Consider the following 19,115-nt stretch of genomic DNA (forward strand, 5'->3'; position numbering starts at 1 on the left):
TCTCTCTTAATAAAGCAAGGACTAAGTTTCCCAAAAGATTCCAACAAACCTTTACTTGAATTTCAGGCAAGTTGGGTATCTGAACCATACCCGGCAAAAGGGATAGGTTTATCCTCAGACCAGTCAGGGTCATACCTTGAGTTGAGAGCAATTCCCCAACTTGCCTTGCTGTAACTCGATGGAAATGAGACAACAGGCGTGCTGAAGAATCAGCCACGGTGGTCACTACTGCCTCTACACAACATCCGCAGCAACCTTGACTCAAGTGCACAGACTAGGGTGTAAAATCTGTGTGCAAAATTCAAGCCATTCTTCCAGCCCTTCCCCAGCTGTCCGCTCCCAGTGCTAGCGACACTTCCCTACATCTCAGTTCTGATGCCTCCCCATGTCTTACCCAACAGTAGTCGGGCAGGTCACATTTTTGGGGGGACAGGGGAGTAGATGGAGAAGGCATCAGAAAAGAGGCCACATTTACATTTGTATCAATATCATCTAGGAAGTGCCTTGAAAATAGGGGTTCCTGGCTCTAAGCCAAGAAAGGCAGAATCAGAACCTTAAATAAAAATTAAATTAAAAAACAACAACAACAGAATCAGGTGAAAAATAAGTTTATAGACCTAAGAAAACAAAGGTCAAAAGTACATGATTATAGAATTAATAATTAAATCAAAAACTACAAGAAACAAAGTAGACAGCTGAAAATGAGCTTATTCATAGGACAAAGACATGTACATAAATTAATGAAGAGAAGAAAAGACAAAAATACAAAAGATAGTGCATGTAAGGGCCTCATTAGAAGTTCAGAAGAAAAACTTAAGATAGGGTGAGGAACTCAAGAAATCTTCCCCTCGTGGTACAAGCTTGGAGAGGGAAGCAGCAGCTTCCAGGTAGGAAAGGTACGAGGCCTCATTCTGTTCCTTTTTCTCTATCTCCCCTAAGGATCAAAAGCGTAAGAAGTTGGGAAAGGGGCAGCAAACCCTATTTTCCACAAAGTACAGGTTAAGACACAATAACATTGGGAATTAGGAGGGGAGAAAAGCATCCTCTGCTCAGCCCATATCCTCTACCCCTAAAGAAAGGACAGGTAATTAAGAAGGCCCCATCCCTGACCAGGGATGAACCAGATACACTGCACCTGCCTGCAACTGATGCTGAACAAGGACAACAGAGAATGAACTCCCACACCCAATTAGGTGAGCAAGTAACATAGTTACAAATAAGAGCACTCTATTGCTGGGGAATAAACAAGGTCATGGACAGGAACCTTCTCTGAGGTGCAGGTGTATTGGGGACATTTAAGCAAAGGGTAGACATTGAAATAAACCCTCTGGCATTTTCCATTCTAAGCACAAAGTAACAATACAGGAATTTGAAGACAGTGATACACTAAGAGTAAGCACAGCAACATCAAAACCCAAACCCTGCTCAATTCCTGACTAAACTGACTCAACTCATCAAACTGAAGGCCTACAAAAGGAAGAGGTATGTCTATTCCTGTTTACCTCAGTCTCTAAAACACAAGACATCCAGATTTCAACAAAGAAATTATATGAACACTAAGAAGCAAGTAAAAGAAGAAGAAAAGAAAAAAAAGGTCAAGAGATAAAGCAATCAAAAGAACCAGAAAGAGATATGACATAAATGTTAAAACTATCAGACAATTAATTTTAAATAACTAAGATCAAAGCTAAAGGCTTCAGTGGAAAAGTGGACAACACACATAAACAAATGGGGAATTTCATCAGAGATATGGAAACCACAAAAAATCAAGCAGAAACCCTAAAAATGAAAAATACTGTAATAGAAATAAAGAATGCTATCAATAGGCTTATCTATAGGCTTGATACAGGCAAGAAAAGAATCAATAAACTTAAAAATAGGTGAATAGGCATTATTCAAACTGAAAGACAAAAAAGAGTCAGGGAAGGCACAGAAGAGACCATCCAAGAGCTACAGCCCAATATCACACAGACCAATATTCCTACAACTGGATTCCCAAAATAGAACCAAGAGAAGGTGAGGATGGGAGGTTGGAATTGGGCAGAAAAAAATATCTGAAATGACTATGGTTGGCAATTTTCCAAAATGAATGAAAGACACCAAGCATCAGATACAAAACTCATCATAAACAATACAAGTCAGAAGACAACCCAGAATCCTATAACCAACAAAAATGTCTTTCAGAAAAAATGAAGGAGAAATAAACACTTTTACAGACAAATACTGAGAGTTCATTAGCAGCACACTTACACCATAAGAAATGTTCAAGAAAGATCTTTAGGCAGGGTGAATATATTATAGAACAGGAAACTGGATCTACACAAAGAAATGAAGAGTTCTAAAGATTCCATAAATGTAGTTAAATACAAAATTCATCTTTTTCCTTAATTTTCACTTCTCTGGAGTGTAACTGGCTATCTAAAACAAAAGCAGTAAATACGTATTTCATAATTATTGTTATGTAAAATTAAAACATTTGACAACAGTTGCACAAAAAATGAATGGGAGAAAAAAAATGAATGGGAGAAATTAGAGAGACACTATTGAAAGGTCCTTATACCACCTGTGAAGTGATAAAATGTTATTTGAAGATAGAAAAAACAGACTGTGAGAAATTAAAGATGTATATTATAAATCCTAGGGTGACCAAGAAAACATTTTTAAAAGAGGTATAACTAATAAGCCAATTGGGAAAATAAAATGTAATGACAAAATAATCCAAAAGAAGGCAAAAAATTAGGAAAAAAGATAAAGAATAGAAGAATAAATATAAAACAATTAGCATGATGGTAGAGTTAAATGATGGTAGATATAAATGCAAACAGTCTACATATACCCCAATTAAAAAACAGAAATTGTGAGATTGGGTGAAAAAGCAAGACCCAACCATACAATGCCCACAAGAAACCACTTTAAATACAAAAGTGTAGGCAAGTTAAAAGTAAAGGGATGGAAAAATAAATACAATGGGAGCACTAATCAAAAGAAGCTGGAGTGGCTATATTGATAGCATAAAATGTATCAACAACAAAGTAGACTTCAGACCAAGAACATTACCACGTTTAAAAAGGTCATTACTGGGGAGAAGAGGGATGAATAAGGGGAACAAAGAGAATTTTTAGAGCAGTAAAACTATTCTGTTTGACACTATAATGGTGGATACATGTCATTACACATTTGTCCCAACCCACAAAATTTACAACACCAACAGTGAACTCTAATGTAAATTATGGATTCGGGGTGATAATATGTCAATGTAGATTCATCAACTGTCACAAATATACCACTCTGATGGGGAAGACTGATAGTGGGGGAGGCTACACATATGTGAAGGCAGTGAGGATATGGGAAATCTCTGTACCTTCTGCTCAATTTTGCTACAAACTTAAAACTGCTCTAAAAACTAAACCTATTTTTTAAAAAGATGATTACTAATGATAAAGGGGTCAAAAATCACAGAGAAGACATAACAATGCTAAATGTGCATGCACCTAAAAGAATTTCAAAATACATGAAGAACTGATAGTGCTAAAATTAGAAAGAAAATTCACGATTATCACTGAAGACTTCACTCACAAATCAATGGAACAAATACACAGAAATTCAGTAAGGACAGAAAATAACTGAACAACTTGATTTAATTGATGTTTATAAAACATTCTGTCCAACATTATAAAAATTCTTCTCAAGTGCACATGGAACCTTCACCAGATAGACCATATTCTAGGTCAAAAATCAAACCTTAACAAATTAAAAAGAATTAATATAAACTATGCCCTTGGACCATAATGAGATTAAACTAAAAATCAATGACATATCTGGAAAATCTTCAAATATTAAGAAAGTTCAAAGCAGAGCTGCAAGCGAGCGAGCAGAAGACAGTTCGGCTGCTAGAGTGGAGCAATGCCTAAATCAAAGGAATTTGTTTCTTCAAGCTCTTCTGGCAGCGATTCTCACAGTGAGGTTGACAAAAAGTTAAAGAGGAAAAGGCAAGTTGCTCCAGAAAAACCTGTGAAGAAGCCAAAGACTGGTGACACTTCAAGAGCCCGGTCATCCTCTGAGCAGAGCAGGGATGAGAACATGTCCCAGATCGGGAAAATGAGGTACGTCAGTGTTCAGGACTTTAAAGGGAAAGTCCTAACTGATATTAGAGAATATTGGATGGATCCAGAAGGTGAAAGGAAACCTGGAAGAAAAGGTATATCTTTAAATCCTGAGCAATGGAGCCAGCTGAAGGAACAGATTTCAGACACTGATGGATGATACAGTAAGAGAACTGTAAAATCAAGAAAGACATGTATCATATGATCTCACTGATATGAGGAATTCTTAATTGCAGGAAACAAACTGAGGGTTGCTGGAGTGGGGGGTGGGGTGGGAGGGATGGGGTGACTGGGTGATAGACACTGGGGAGGGTATGTGCTCTGGTAAGCGCTGTGAATTGTGCAAGACTGTTGAATCTCAGATCTGTACCTCTGAAACAAATAATGCAATATATGTTAAGAAAAAAGAAGAAGAAGAAGAAGGTAGCGGGAGGGGAAGAATGAAGCGGAGGAAATCGGAGGGGTAGACGAACCATGAGAGACGATGGACTCTGAAAAACAAACAGGGTTCTCTAGAGGGGAGGGGAGTGGGAGGATGGGTTAGCCTGGTGGTGGGTATTGAGGAGGGCACATTCTGCATGGAGCACTGGGTGTTATGCACAAACAATGAATCATGGAACACTTCATCTAAAACTAATGATGTAATGTATGGGGATTAACATAAGAATAAAAAAAATAAAAATAAATTTAAAAAAACACTAAAAAAAAAAAGAAAACTGTAAAATCAGAGCTATATGAAACTTGTACTATCCTAGTTGTTTTAATCTGTCTTTTTACACTGGCTTTTGTTTTCTAAATGTTGTTTTCCAAGCTACTGTATATTTGGGTTGCAGAACAATTTGTAAGATGAATACTTTTTTTATGTGCATTATTAAAAGTGTTCTGAGTGAAGCTAATTGTCAACTTTATTAAGGAGGATTGCTTTGTGCCCACCACCTAGTGTAAAATAAAATCAAGTAATACCAAAAAAAAAAAAAAAAAGAAAGAAAGAAAGAGAGTTCAAAGCATATTTCTACATAACCCATGGATCAAAGAAGTCACAAGAGAAATTAGAGAATACTTAAAAAAAACAACAACCAGACTTTAGAATAGATTTATGTTTACCAAAAAAAAAACAGTAGGAAGTACAGAGGGTTCCCATATATCCCCTGCTATAGTTTCCCCTATTATTAACATTTTATATTAGGATAGTACATTTGTTAGAATTAACAAACCAATATTAATACATTATTGTTAACTGAAGTTCATAGTTCATTCAGATTTCCTTAGGTTTTCCTTAATATCCTTTTACTGTTCCAGGATCCCATCTAGGAGTCCTTATTACCTTTAGTTCTCATGTTTCCTTAGGCTCCTCTTGGCTCTGATGCTTTCTCAGACTTTTCCTGTGTTTGATGACCTTGGCGGTTTGAGAAGTAATAATCAGATATATTCTAGGATGCCCCTCTATTGGAATTTGTTTGATGTTTTTCTCATGATTAGCCTAGGGTTATCAGTTTTGGGGAAGATCACGGAGGTAAAGTGCCATATTCATCACAATATATCAAGGGTACCTACTATCAACATGATTATTATTGATGTTGACCTTAATAACCTGCTGTAGCTGTGTATCATGTTTCTCTACTATAAAGTTACTCTTTTTATCCCCCTTTCCACACTGTACTCTTTAGAAAAAAAATCACTATGTACAACCCACACTTAAGGGGTGGGGAGTTTGGCTCCATCTACTTTAGAGTGGAATATCAACACAATTTATTTGGAATTCTTCATGGGAGGTTTGTTTCTTCTCCCCACTTATTTACATATTCAATTATTTGTTTGTATTAGTATGGACTCACAGATACTTATTTTATACTTTGAGTTATAATCCAACGCTACAGTGTATTGGTGCTCAAATTTTTCCAGCTGTCACCAATGGGAATGAGAAAGCATTCTGAATTGAATGTAAATAAAAGCACATCAAAATTTTAGGGATATTGCTAAAGCAGTATTCACAGGGAGATCTGTTATATTAAATGCTTATATTAGATCAGAAGAAAGAACTTATATCAATGAAGAAATCAACCAAATCAATAGGAATAATACTAAAAATACTAGTGAAACTAAAAGCTAGTTCATGGAAAAGATCAATAAAAAGACAAATACCATATGGTTTCACTCATATGTGGAATTTAAGAAACAAAACAAAGAAAAAAACAGACTGTTGAATAGAAAGCACAAACTGGTGGTTGCCAGATGGTGGATGGTGAAATAGATAAAGGTGCTTAAGAAGGACAAACTTCCAGTTACAAAATAAGTAAGTTTTGGAGAGAAAAAGTAAGCATAAGGCATAAAGTACATTAAGTTGGTAATAACGTTGTATGGAGACAGATAGTGACTATACTTATTGTTGTGAGCACTGAGTAATATATAGAACTGTTGAATTGTACATCTGGAACTAATATAACATTGTATGTTAAGTATACTTCAATTAAAAATAATAAAAATAAAATTGCATTGAATTTAAAAAATTAATAAATTTCTAACCAAACTGATCAAAAAATAAAAGAGAAAAAATACATTTTTCCAAATCAAGAATAAAAGAGAGGGCATCAATTCAGATATTACAGACATTACAAAGTTAATAAGGGAACATTATGAACAATTCTAATTCCATAAATTAGACAACTTATATGAATGAGACAAACTGCCAAAGCTCATTAAAGAGAGAGATGATCTAATAGTCCTTTATCAATTAAAAACATTGAAGATTGCTATAGGCTGAGTTGTGTCCCCCCCTAGAATTTTATGTTGAAGTTCTAACCTCTAATAACTCAAAATATGACTGTATTTGGAGATGGGATATTTAAAGAGATAATTAAATTAATGAGATTATTTGGGTATACCCCAGCCCAATATGACTAGTGTCCTTATGAAAAATGAAAATAGGACCCAGATACCACACAGGGAGAAGATGGCCATCTGCAAGCCAAGAAGAGAGGCCTTAGAAGAAATCAAAACTGCCAACACCTTGATCTTGGACTCTAGCCTCCAGGATTGTAAGAAAATAAATTTCTGTTGTGTAAGGCAATCAGTCACTAGTTTGACTAGCCAATCAGTCACTTTGTTATGAAAGCCCTAAAAAATGAATACAAATATGTATTTTAAAATTTTACAAACAAACACATTCCAAGACCAGATGGTTTCACTGAATTCTACCAAACATTTAAGAGAGCAATAATAACAATTTTATATAAACTCTTCCAGAATATAAAATAGGAGGGAACACTTCCAAACCAATTTTATGAGGGCAGCTTTACCCTGATACTCAAACCAGAAAAAGGCATCACAAAAAAGAAAACCACAGATCAATATCTACCATGAACATAAATGTAAAAATCCTCAGTAAAATACTAGCAAATCAAATTAAACAACATATAAAAAGGATAATACACGAAGTTGGGCTTATCCCAGGAATACAAAGCAGGTTGAACATTTGAAAATCAACCACATCAACAGACCATAACTCACCATATCAACAGACAAAAGAAGAAAAACTATGTGATCATCTTGGTAGATACAGAGAAAGCATTGGAAAAGAAATTCAACATGCATTCATAATGAAAACTTTCAGGAAACTAAAACCAGAAAGAATGTCCTTAATATGATAAAAGATGTCCACAAAAATCCTACAACTAACATTATACTTAATGATGAAAAACAGAATGTTTTTCCCCTAAAATGGAGTCTACTCTCTCTATTCTTATGCAGCATTATACCAAAGTTCCCAGCCAGTGCAGAAAGAAAAAGAAATGAAAAGCATATACATTAGAAAAGTTGAAAAATAAAACTATGTCTATTCACAGATAACATGAGAGTCTTCATAGGCAAATTCCAAAAAAGAATATATAAAAACAGAATTAAGAGTGAATTTAATAAGGTAAAAGGATACAAGGGCAATATAAAAAAATGAATCATATTTCTATATACCAGCAATGAATGAAGTTAAGGTATTTATTTTTTTTAAGACTTTATTTATTTATTTGAGAGAAAAAGTGAGAGCAAGAGACAGCAAGAAAGCACAGAAGGAGAGGGAGAAGCAGACTCCCGCCTGAGCATAAAGCCGGAATCAGGGCCTGATCCCAGGACCCTGAGATCATGACCTGAGCCAAAGGCAGCCGCTTAACAGACTGAGCCACCCAGGCGCCCCAAAGTATTTATTAAAGTCCCCTTTATAATAGCACCAAAACACAGAAGATACTTAGATAAAAACCTAACAAAATATGTACAAGATCTGTATGTTTAAAACTATGAAACACTAATTACTGATGAAAGAAATCAAAGCAGACCTAAACAGAGTGAGAAATGCTTCCATCAGGGAACACAACAATGATGCCATTAAATTAGAAGTTGAGAATGCCACCAGGCCATTTTAGGTTCCTCATGCTTACTGAATTGACAGGCAAAGATGGGTTACTATATTGCTTGACACAACTAATTCTTTTTTTTATTTTATTATGTTATGTTAATCACCATACATTACATCACTAGTTTTTGATGTAGTGTTCCATGATTGTTTGCATATAACACCCAGTGCTCCATTCAGTCCGTGCCCTCTTTAATACCCATCACCAGGCTAACCCATCCCCCCACCCCCAACCCCTCTAGAACCCTGTTTGTTTCAGAATCCATCATCTCTCATGGTTCATCTCCCCCTTCGATTTCCCCCCTTCATTTTTCCCTTCCTACTATCTTCTTTTTTTAACACATAATGTATTATTTGTTTCAGAGGTACAGGTCTGTGATTCAACAGTCTTACACAATGCATAGCACTCACCAGGGCACATACCCTCCCCAATGTCTATCACCCAGCCACCCCATCCGTCCCACCCCCCACCACTCCAGCAACCCTCAGTTTGTTTCCTGAGATTAAGAATTCCTCATATCAGTGAGGTCATATGATACAGGTCTTTCTCTGATTGACTTATTTCACTCAGCATAATACCCTCCAGTTCCATCCACATTGTTGCAAATGGCAAGATTTCATTCCTTTTGATGGCTGCATAATATTCCATTGTATGTATATACCACTTCTTCTTTATCCATTCATCTGTCGATGGACATCTTGGCACTTTCCATAGTTTGGCTATTGTGGACACTGCTGCTATAAACATCACGATGCACATACCCCTTTGGATCACTACATTTGTATCTTTGGGGTAAATATCCAGTAGTACAATTGCTGGGTTGTAGGGTAGCTCTGTTTTCAACTTTTTGAGGAACCTCCATACTGTTTTCCAGAGTGGCTGCACCAGCTTGCATTCCCATCAACAGTGCAGGAGGGTTCCCCTTTCTCCGCATCCCTGCCAACATAGGTCGTTTCCTGACTTGTTAATTTTAGCCATTCTGACTGGTGTGAGGTGGTATCTCATTGAGGTTTTGATCTGGATTTCCCTGATGCCGAGTGATGTTAAGCACTTTTTCATGTCTTTTGGTCATTTGGATGCCTTCCTTTGGAAAAATGTCTGTTCATGTCTTCTGCCCATTTCTTGATTGGATCATTTGTTTTTTGGGTGCTGAGTTTGATAAATTCTTTATAGATTTTAGATACTAGCCCTTTATCTGATATGTCATTTGCAAATATCTTCTCCCATTCTGTCAGTTGTCTTTTGGTTTTGTTGACTGTTTCCTTTGCTGTGCAAAAGCTTTTTATCTTGATGAAGTCCCAATAGTTCATTTTTGCCCTTGCTTCCTTTGCCTTTGGCAATGTTTCTAGGAAGAAGTTGCTGCGGCTGAGGTTGAAGAGGTTGCTGCCTGTGTTCTCCTTTAGGATTTTGATGGACTCCTGTCTCACATTTAGGTCTTTTAACCATTTTGAGTTTATTTTTGTGTGTAGTGTAAGGAAATGGTCCGGTTTGATTCTTCTGCATGTGGCTGTCCAATTTTCCCAACACGATTTGTTGAAGAGACTGTCTGTTTTCCATTGGACATTCTTTCCTGCTTTGTCGAAAACTGGTTGACCATAGAGTTGAGGGTCCATTTCTGGGCTCTCTATTCTGTTCCATTGATCTCTGTGTCTGTTTTTGTGCCAGTACCATACTGTCTTGATGATGACAGCTTTGTAATAGAGCATGAAGTCTAGAATTGTGATGCCGCCAGCTTTGCTTTTCTTTTTCAACATTTCTCTGGCTATGCGGGGTCTTTTCTGGTTCCATACAAATTTTAGGATTATTTGTTCCATTTCTTTGAAAAAAGTGGATGGTATTTTGATGGGGATTGCATTGAATGTGTAGATTGCTCTAGGTAGCATTGACATCTTCACAATATTTGTTCTTCCAATCCATGAGCATGGAACAGTTTTCCATTTCTTTGTGTCTTCCTCAATGTCTTTCATGAGTATTTTATAGTTTTCTGAGTACAGATCCTTTGCCTCTTTGGTTAGATTTAGTCCTAGATATCTTATGGTTTTGGGGGCAATTGTAAATGGAATCGACTCCTTAATTTCTCTTTCTTCTGTCTTGTTGTTGGTGTATAGGAATGCCACTGATTTCTGTGCATTGATTTTTTTTTTAAATTTTTATTTCTGTGCATTGATTTTTATATCCTGCCACTTTACTGAAGTCCTGTATGAGTTCTAGCAGTTTTGGGGTGGAGTCTTTTGGGTTTTCCACATAAAGTATCATATCATCTGCAAAGAGTGAGACTTCTTCTTTGCTGATTCAGATGCCTTTTATTTCTTTTTGTTGTCTGATTGCTGTGGCTAGGACTTCTAATATTATGTTGAATAGCAGTGGTGATAGTGGACATCCTTGCCACATTCCTGACCTTAGGGGGAAAGCTCTCAGTTTTTCCCCATTGAGAATGATATTCACTGTGGGTTTTTCATAGATGGCTTTTATGATATTGAGGTATATACCCTCTATCCCTATACTCTGAAGAGTTTTGATCAAGGAAGGATGCTGTACTTTGTCAAATGCTTTTTCTGTATCTATTGAGAGGATCATATGGTTCTTGTTCTTTCTTGTATTAATGTATTGTATCACATTGATTGATTTGCAGATGTTGAACCAACCTTGCAGCCCAGGAATAAATCCCACTTGGTCGTGGTGAATAATCCTTTTAATGGACTGTTGGATCCTATTGGCTAGTATTTTGGTGAGAATTTTTGCATCCATGTTCATCAAGGATATTGGTCTGTGATTCTCCTTTTTGATGGGGTCTTTGTCTGGTTTGGGGATCAAGGTAATGGTGGCCTCATAAAATGAGTTTGGAAGTTTTCCTTCCATTTCTAATTTTTGGTACAGTTTCAGAAGAATAGGTAATAATTCTTCTTAAATGTTTGGTAGAATTCCCCCTGGGAAGCCATCTGGCCCTGGGCTCTTCGGTTTCTTGGGAGATTTTTAATTACTGCTTCAATTTCCTTAGTGGTTATAGGTCTGTTCAGGTTTCCTATTTCTTCCTGGTTCAGTTTTGGTAGTTTATACATCTCTTGGAATGCATCCATTTCTTCCAGATTATCTCATTTGCTGGCCTATAGTTGCTCATAATATGTTCTGATAATTGTTTGTATTTCTTTGATGTTGGTTGTGATTTCTCCTCTTTCATTCATGATTTTATTTATTTGGGTCATTTCTCTTTTCTTTTTGATAAGTCTGGACAGGGGTTTATCAATGTTATTAATTCTTTCAAAGAACCAGCTCCTAGTTTCGTTGATCTGTTCTACTGTTCTTTTGGTTTCTATTTCATTGATTTCTGCTCTGATCTTTATTATTTCTCTTCTCCTGCTGGTTTTAGGCTTTATTTGCTGTTCTTTCTCCAGCTCCCTAGGTGTAGGGTTAGGTTGTGTACTTGAGACCTTTCTTGTTTCTTGAGAAAGGCTTGTATTGCTATATACTTTCCTCTTAGGACTGCCTTTGCTGCATCCCAAAGATTTTGAAAGTTGTGTTTTCATTTTCATTTGTTTCCATGAATTTTTTTAAAATTCTTCTTTAATTTCCTGGTTGACCCATTCATTCTTTTGTAGGATGCTCTTTAGCCTCCATGTATTTGAGTTCTTTCTGACTTTCCTCTTGTGATGGAGTTCTAGTTTCAAAGCATTGTGGCCCAAAAATATGCAGGGAATGATCCCAATCTTTTGGTACTGGTTGAGACCTGATTTGTGACCTAGGATGTGTTCTATTCTGGAGAATGTTCCATGGGCACTAGAGAAGAATGTGTATTCTGCTGCTTTGGGATGGAATGTTCTGAATATGTCTGTGAAGTCCATTTGGTCCAGTGTGTCATTTAAAGTCTTTATTTCCTTGTTGATCTTTTGCTTAGATGATCTGTCCATTTCAGTGAGGGGGGTGTTAAAGTCCCCCACTATTATCGTATTGTTGTCGATGTGTTTCTTTGCTTTTGTTATTAATTGGCTTATGTAATTGGCTGCTCCCATGTTAGGGGCATAGATATTTACAATTGTTAGATCTTCTTGTTGGATAGATCTTTTAAGTAGGATGTAGTGTCCTTCCTCATCTCTTATTATAGTCTTTGGTTTAAAATCTAATTTGTCTGATATAAGGATTGCCACTCCAGCTTTTTTTTGGTGTCCATTGGCATGGTAAATGGTTTTCCACCCCTCACTTTCCCAATCTGAAGGTGTCTTTGGTTCTAAAATGAGTCTCTTGCAGACAGCATATCAATGAGTCTTGTTTTTTTACCCAATTTGATAGCCTGTGTCTTTTGATTGGGCATTTAGCCCATTTACATTCAGGGTAATAATTGAAAGATATGAATTTAGTGCCATTGTATTGCCTGTAAGGTGATTGTTACTGTATATTGTCTGTGGTCCTTTCTGGTCTATGTTACTTTTAGGATCTCTCTTTGCTTAGAGGACCCCTTTCAAGATTTCTTGTAGGGCTGGTTTTGTGTTTGCAAATTCCTTTAGTTTTTGTTTGTCCTGGAAGCTTTTTATCTCTCCTTCTATTTTCAATGACAGCCTAGCTGGATATAGTATTCTTGGCTGCATATTTTTCTCATTTAGTGCTCTGAATATATCATGCCAGTCCTTTCTGGCCTGCCAGGTCTCTGGACAGGTCTGTTGCCAATCTAATGTTTCTACCATTGTAGGTTACATATCTCTTGTCCCGAGATGCTTTCAGGATTTTCTCTTTGTCTCTGAGACTCGTAAGTTTTACTATTAGATGTTGGGGTGTTGACCTATTTTTATTGATTTTGAGAGGTGTTCTCTGTGCCTCCTGGATTTTGATGGCTGTTTCCTTCCCCAAACTAGGGAAGTTCTCTGCTATAATTTGCTCCAATATACCTTCTGCCCCTCTCTCTCTTTCTTCTTCTTCTGGGATCCCAATTATTCTAATGTTGTTTCATCTTATAGTATCGCTTATCTCTCGAATTCTGCCCTCGTGATCCAGTAGTTGTTTATCTCTTTTTCTCAGCTTCTTTATTTTCCATCATTTGGTCTTCTATATCACTGATTCTCTCTTCTGCCTCATTTATCCTAGCAGTTAGCACCCCCATTTTTTATTGCACTTCATTAACAGCCTTTTTGATTTTGACTTGGTTAGATTTTAGTTCTTTTATTTCTCCAGAAAGGGTTTCTCTAATAACTTCCATGCTTTTTTCAAGCCCAGCTAGTATCTTTAAAATCATGATTCTGAACTCTAGTTCCGATATCTTACTAATGTCCATATTGATTAGGTCCCTGGCAGTCAGTACTGCCTCTTGTTCTTTTTGCTGTAGTGATTTTTTCCATCTTGTCATTTTGTCCAGAGGAGAACAGATGAATGAGAGAACAAAATGCCAACAGGGTAAAAACGTCCCCAGGAAATATACACTAAACAAATCAGAAAAGACCTGAAACTGGGGGAAAAGAAAGGGAAAGAAAGAAAAAAGAAAAAGAAAAAAAAAGGAAAAGGAAAAGATCAAAACAAAACAAAACAAAAAAAAACAGAATATGATCAAATATGATGCAGAGATCAGTCCACACACTAGATTTTGGGTGCATTTTGGTCTGTTAGAAGAAAGTCCCTCCCAAAATTTTAAAGAAAGAAAACTTATATATGTACAAAAATAAGGGTAAATACGATGAAGGGATGGAATATGACTGTACAGATGAAAATTATAAAAGATTTTATAAAAGGAATTGATAAGAAGTTGGTTGAAAAAAGAAAGAAGAGGAATTAAGAAAAAAAAAAAAAGGAGAGAATGTGATCAGGCAGGAGAGTGGAACAAAGACATACACTAGAGATATAAGGTATATTTTGGTCTGTTAGAAGAAACTGTATCCTAAAACTTTAAAGAGAGAACAATTTATATATATACCAAAACTAAGGTTAACTACTATGAAGGGATAGAATATGACTCTAAAAATGAAAAATAAAAATGTTTTTTATAAAAGGGATTGATAAGATGTTGGTTGAAAAAGGGAAAAAGAAAAATTCAAAAAAAAAAAAAGAAAATTTAAAAAATTAACTTTGGAAAGACTAAAGAATCAGGGGTAAAAAGCCATGAATTCTATGTGCAGTATTCTCCTAGCACTGGAGTTCTGCTGTTCTCATTGATCAGTAAACTTGGTCTTGGCTGGCTGTTCTCGCTGATCTTCTGGGGGAGGGGCCTGTTGCCGTGGTTCCCAAATGTCTTTGCTGAGGCGGAATTGCCCCGTCCTTGCCGGGTCCGGGCTAAGTAATCTGCTCAGGTTTGCTCTTGGGAGCTTTTGTTCCCTGCAAGCTTTCCTTACAGCTTTGGAGGAAAAGAGTGAAAATGGTGGCCTCCCAATCTCCGCCCCAGAGGAGCTGAGAACTTGGGGCCCCACTCCTCAGTGTGCCCCCAGAGAAAAGCAGTCAATCACTCCCGTCTCCCCGGTCTCCAGCCATACTCTGTGCTCACCTGGCCTATGACCGCTCGTTTCTATCTCTGGCGCCCGACCCTGGGTGGAGTCTCCAAACCCAGCAGATCCCTGCAGTGCACTCCCGCGCTGCTCCTTCCAGGAGAGGAAGGGGAGTCTCCCCAGATCTGCCGCTTGTTGGGTCCCTGCTGGAGGAGCAGTGGCCCGACTGTGCCGTGGATCACAGTTTATGGCAACCCTGAGCTGAGAGCCCGCGCCTCGGCTCTGTCTCTGCAGCCGGCTTCCCCGCTCCGATACCTGGGAGCTCTGCTGCACTCAGGCACCCCCAGTGTTTCTGTGACCCCAAAGGTCCTGAGACCACACTGTCCCAGCGAGAGTTCCACCACCACTTAGCCACTGGAGCGACGTCCCTCAGCATAGCTGACTCCTAAAAGTTCCGATTTTGTGCTCCGTGGCTCTATCACTTGCCAGAAGCGGCCGATGGAGGCCCCTCCCCCGCCGTCTATCCTCCCAAATATCGCCTCGGATTCACTTCTCCACAAGTCCTACCTTCCAGAAAGTGGTCGCTTTTCTGTTCAGAAAGTTGTTGCTATTCTTTTCTTCGATCTCCCGTTGAGTTCATAGGTGTTCAGAATGGTTTGATCTCTATCCAGCTGAATTCCTGGGACCAGACGAAATCCAGGTCTCCTACTCCTCCACCATCTTGCTCCTCCCCTCGATACAACTAATTCTAATTATCAAGGCGAAATTGGGTTTCTACTAAATAGTAGGGGTAAGAAGGAGTATGTCTAGAATGCAGGTGATCTTCTAGAGTGCCTTTACAGTGATTAAAGTCAATAGAAAACTATAACAATTAAATTTAGACTGACTGTTACTAGCTTAGACTTTTCAGGGATGTCTGTTTGTGTCACCCTACCAGACAAGGAACCACAACCAACTGAGGTGCTTGCTGAGGTCAAAGAGAATATGGAATGGGTAGAAGAAAGCATCTACCAGCTACAACCTTGCAACCAGTTGCATAAATGAGGATGTAATAGTTACAGGTAAATCTTTTTCAATATAAATATTTGATATATATATATTTATATATATACATATAGATATATAGATCATATACATTCAAATATATAATTTAGCCAAATATTTTTGTTTTCTTTTACAGGATATTAAGGGGGAGTGTTAATTAGCTGAAGAAGAAAGACATCACTCAAAGACCAAAAAGGAGATTTTTATATCCTCTTTTGACGACAGGGTGAGAGCGTGTTTACAGTTGCCCACAGGTTAACTGTATCATCATAGGTGGAATAATAATGTTTTAATTTGGAGATTAGGTATGGCTTAAAGAGATGTGTATGGGTGCCAAGTTGACAAAACATGGACTGTGGTCATTTTGCAATATGTCAACATGGCTAGGCTGAACTACTTCTCCAAGAATTCTATTTTCCAAATGTTTTCAGTTAAGATGGTTGACAAGAGAGGTTCTTATGTGAGATTTTGGAAGGTGAACCTGAAGCAATAGCCATTTTGTAGTTCACATACACAATAGCTGATCTCCTGACACACCTCATTCTTTACTTAGAAGGAAAAACTTAATATCATAAAATGCCAATATTTCCCAAATGAATATAAATGTCATGCCACTCTAATCTGAATTTCAAAAGGGTTTACATGGGTATACATGTACCCCAGCAGCATTAAACTGATAAGAACAGATACTACACTTGATCTTAGCCAAAAGGCCGAGAAGCGATCCCCTCCAGCAGCATTATCAACAACAGCCAAATTATGGAAAGAGCCCAAATTTATATCGACTGATGAATGGATAAAGAAGATGTGATGTGTATATATATACACAATGGAATATTACTTGGCCATATTAAAAAGAATGAAATCTTGCCATTTGCAATGAAGTGGATGGAGCTAGAGAGTATGATGCTAAGAGAAATAAGTCATTGAGAGAAAGACAAATACCATATGATTTCACTCACGTATGGAATTTAAGAAACAAGACAAAAGAACATGGGGCAGGAAAGGAAAGGCAAACCAAGAAATAGACTCTTAACTATGTAAAACAAACTGAGGGTTACTGGAGGGGAGGTGGGTGCAGGGATGGGTTAAATAGGTGATGGGTATTAAGGAGAGCATTTCTTGTGATGAGCGCTGGGTGTTATATGTAATTGATGAATCACTAAATTCTACAACTGAAATTAATATTACACTGTACATTAACTAACTAGAATTTAAATAAAAATTTGGGGAAAGAAAAAAAAACAAAAAACAAAAGGGTTTACATGGGAATGAACAAAATAATTTAAAACACCATATGTAGCAATAGCCCAAATAACCTGTAAATTTTTTTGATTGAAATATAATTGATATACAATATCCTATTAGTTTCAAGAGCATAGTGATTTGATATCTTTATATATTATGAGATGATCCCCATAATAAGTCTATTTACCATCTGTCACCAAAGTTATTACAATATTATTGCCTACATTCCCCATACTTCATATTACATCCCCATGACTTGTTTATTACTGGAAGTCTGTACCTCTTAATCCCCTTTACATTTATTTTTTAAAAATTAAGGGGAAGATATGCCTTTCTAGATATGACTTACAACTACTATAATCAAAACAGAATAATATATCCACAGGAACAAACAAGACAATCAGTGGAAAAGTTTGGAGAACAGAAAAGGATACAAACATTTTGGGGAACTTAATATGTGATAAATGTATATTTAAATTTAATTGGGAAAAGTGGCTTAGTGAATAGTGCTGGTATAATTGTCTAGTCCATTTTCTACAGGTCTACCATACTTAGCAATTAACAGCAGACAGATTAGTGATCTAAGTAAAAATGAATGAAGGAAGGAAGGAAGGAATGGAAATTCTGGGAGAAATTTGAGTATTTGTACATTCTTCCAGTAAAGAACTTTCTAAACATTCTAGAAACCACAGTGGTTATGAAGTCTCCCTTCTTAGGTATGGGGCAGGAGAAGAATTTGTATTTGTCAGACAGACAAGATGTTAGGATTTCCAAAATGTAAAGAGTTGCTACAAAATAATAAGAAAAAAATGGCAAAGGATACAAATATGCAAATGAAAGAGGCTAATAAACAAACAATAAGATACTCGTTCTCATTAGCCATCAGGATAATGTGAATTACAGTAACAAGAAACTGCTATTTTTCATTCATCAGATTGGCAAAAGTTAGGAAAAGGCTTATCTAGTGATGATAAAAATATGGGAAATTGAACCCTTCAAAACAGCTAGAGCAAGAATAAATTGCTCTAACCTCTGGAAAGGAGTCTGATATTATCTATTAAAATACAAAGTGAATATATACCTTGACTTACCAAGGGAATCTAACAACAAAAAAAGCACTAGTACATAGGAAATATGTAAAGAATACATGTTGCAGATTAGTAAAGGGAAAAAAGTCAACAGGGGAATGGGTTAATTTACAGTATTTCCAAAAGATGGAAAAGAAGAATTCAGATTAAAAAAAACCCTTAATATCTTGCTGAAGGCTGAATGTGGCCTAGTGTGAGAGCACAGAATTCTGGGAAGCCACAGATACTAGAGAGTTTACAACACCCTTGCAGACTCAACAGGCCTCTAATAGGTGCTCATAAAACAAAAAAGAAAAAAAAAGTGGACACAGAGCTGGAAATGGAAGGAATTCTTCCCTCAGTGGCACAGGCTTAGAGAAGAGTTACTGCCACTGTGGAAAATGTATAAAGCCCTATTTGGACCTGCCCCCTCCCCAGAGAACAAAAGTCTTCAACTGAAGGAGGACTAGCAGCAAACCCTGTTGTGCACAAGTAGAGAACCAATCCAGTTAGAAAAGGCTAAAGAAAAACACTCTACTCCTGGAGGAAAGGCAGAAAATGGTCCTGAGCTCAGGATCCTATACGATACTATCACCAATCTCCTACCACTAAGCAAGGAACAGGAAACCTTCTCCCACAGTAAACCTGCCAAAAATACAAAGCAGAATTTGAATGCCATAGTGAGGAGAGACGGCATCACTAACAAAGCCTCTCCCCTGACAACCAGGAACAGAGAACCTGCCAAAGGGAGAGACTGGACTATGACCACAAAGAAGTCTGCCCTCCTGTCCAGGCCAACCAGCACCAGGCTACCCCTAGAGCAGGGGCATGAGGGTGGGGAAGAGCCCTTCT

General features: G+C 37.3%; 2 protein-coding genes and 1 pseudogene across 2 annotated transcripts in view; 1 reads left to right on the forward strand and 2 right to left on the reverse strand.

Moving 5' to 3' along the window:
* The window catches only part of PTPN20 (protein tyrosine phosphatase non-receptor type 20), a 126,659-nt gene that overhangs the window by 40,604 nt on the left and 66,940 nt on the right, over positions 1 to 19,115 (reverse strand). The window contains exon 5 of the mRNA XM_035023570.1: positions 10,180 to 10,182. Coding sequence (XP_034879461.1) covers positions 10,180 to 10,182 — 3 coding nt within the window. The remainder of the gene's footprint in view (positions 1 to 10,179; positions 10,183 to 19,115) is intronic.
* LOC117998170 (activated RNA polymerase II transcriptional coactivator p15-like) lies at positions 3,888 to 4,263 on the forward strand. The gene has a single exon (XM_034986817.1). It carries the CDS (start codon positions 3,904 to 3,906, stop codon positions 4,261 to 4,263), a length of 360 nt encoding a protein of 119 aa, XP_034842708.1. The 5' UTR covers positions 3,888 to 3,903.
* Positions 16,496 to 16,673, reverse strand: LOC117998761 (annotated as a pseudogene).

Source organism: Mirounga leonina, unplaced genomic scaffold (genome assembly GCF_011800145.1).
Source record: "Mirounga leonina isolate KUSES-001 unplaced genomic scaffold, KU_Mleo_1.0 Mir_114, whole genome shotgun sequence".
NCBI classification, from domain to species: Eukaryota; Metazoa; Chordata; class Mammalia; order Carnivora; family Phocidae; genus Mirounga; species Mirounga leonina.

Excerpts from the sequence above, each read along its gene's own strand:
- LOC117998170 (XM_034986817.1), top strand. The coding sequence starts at position 3,904 with ATGCCTAAATCAAAGGAATTTGTTTCTTCAAGCTCTTCTGGCAGCGAT.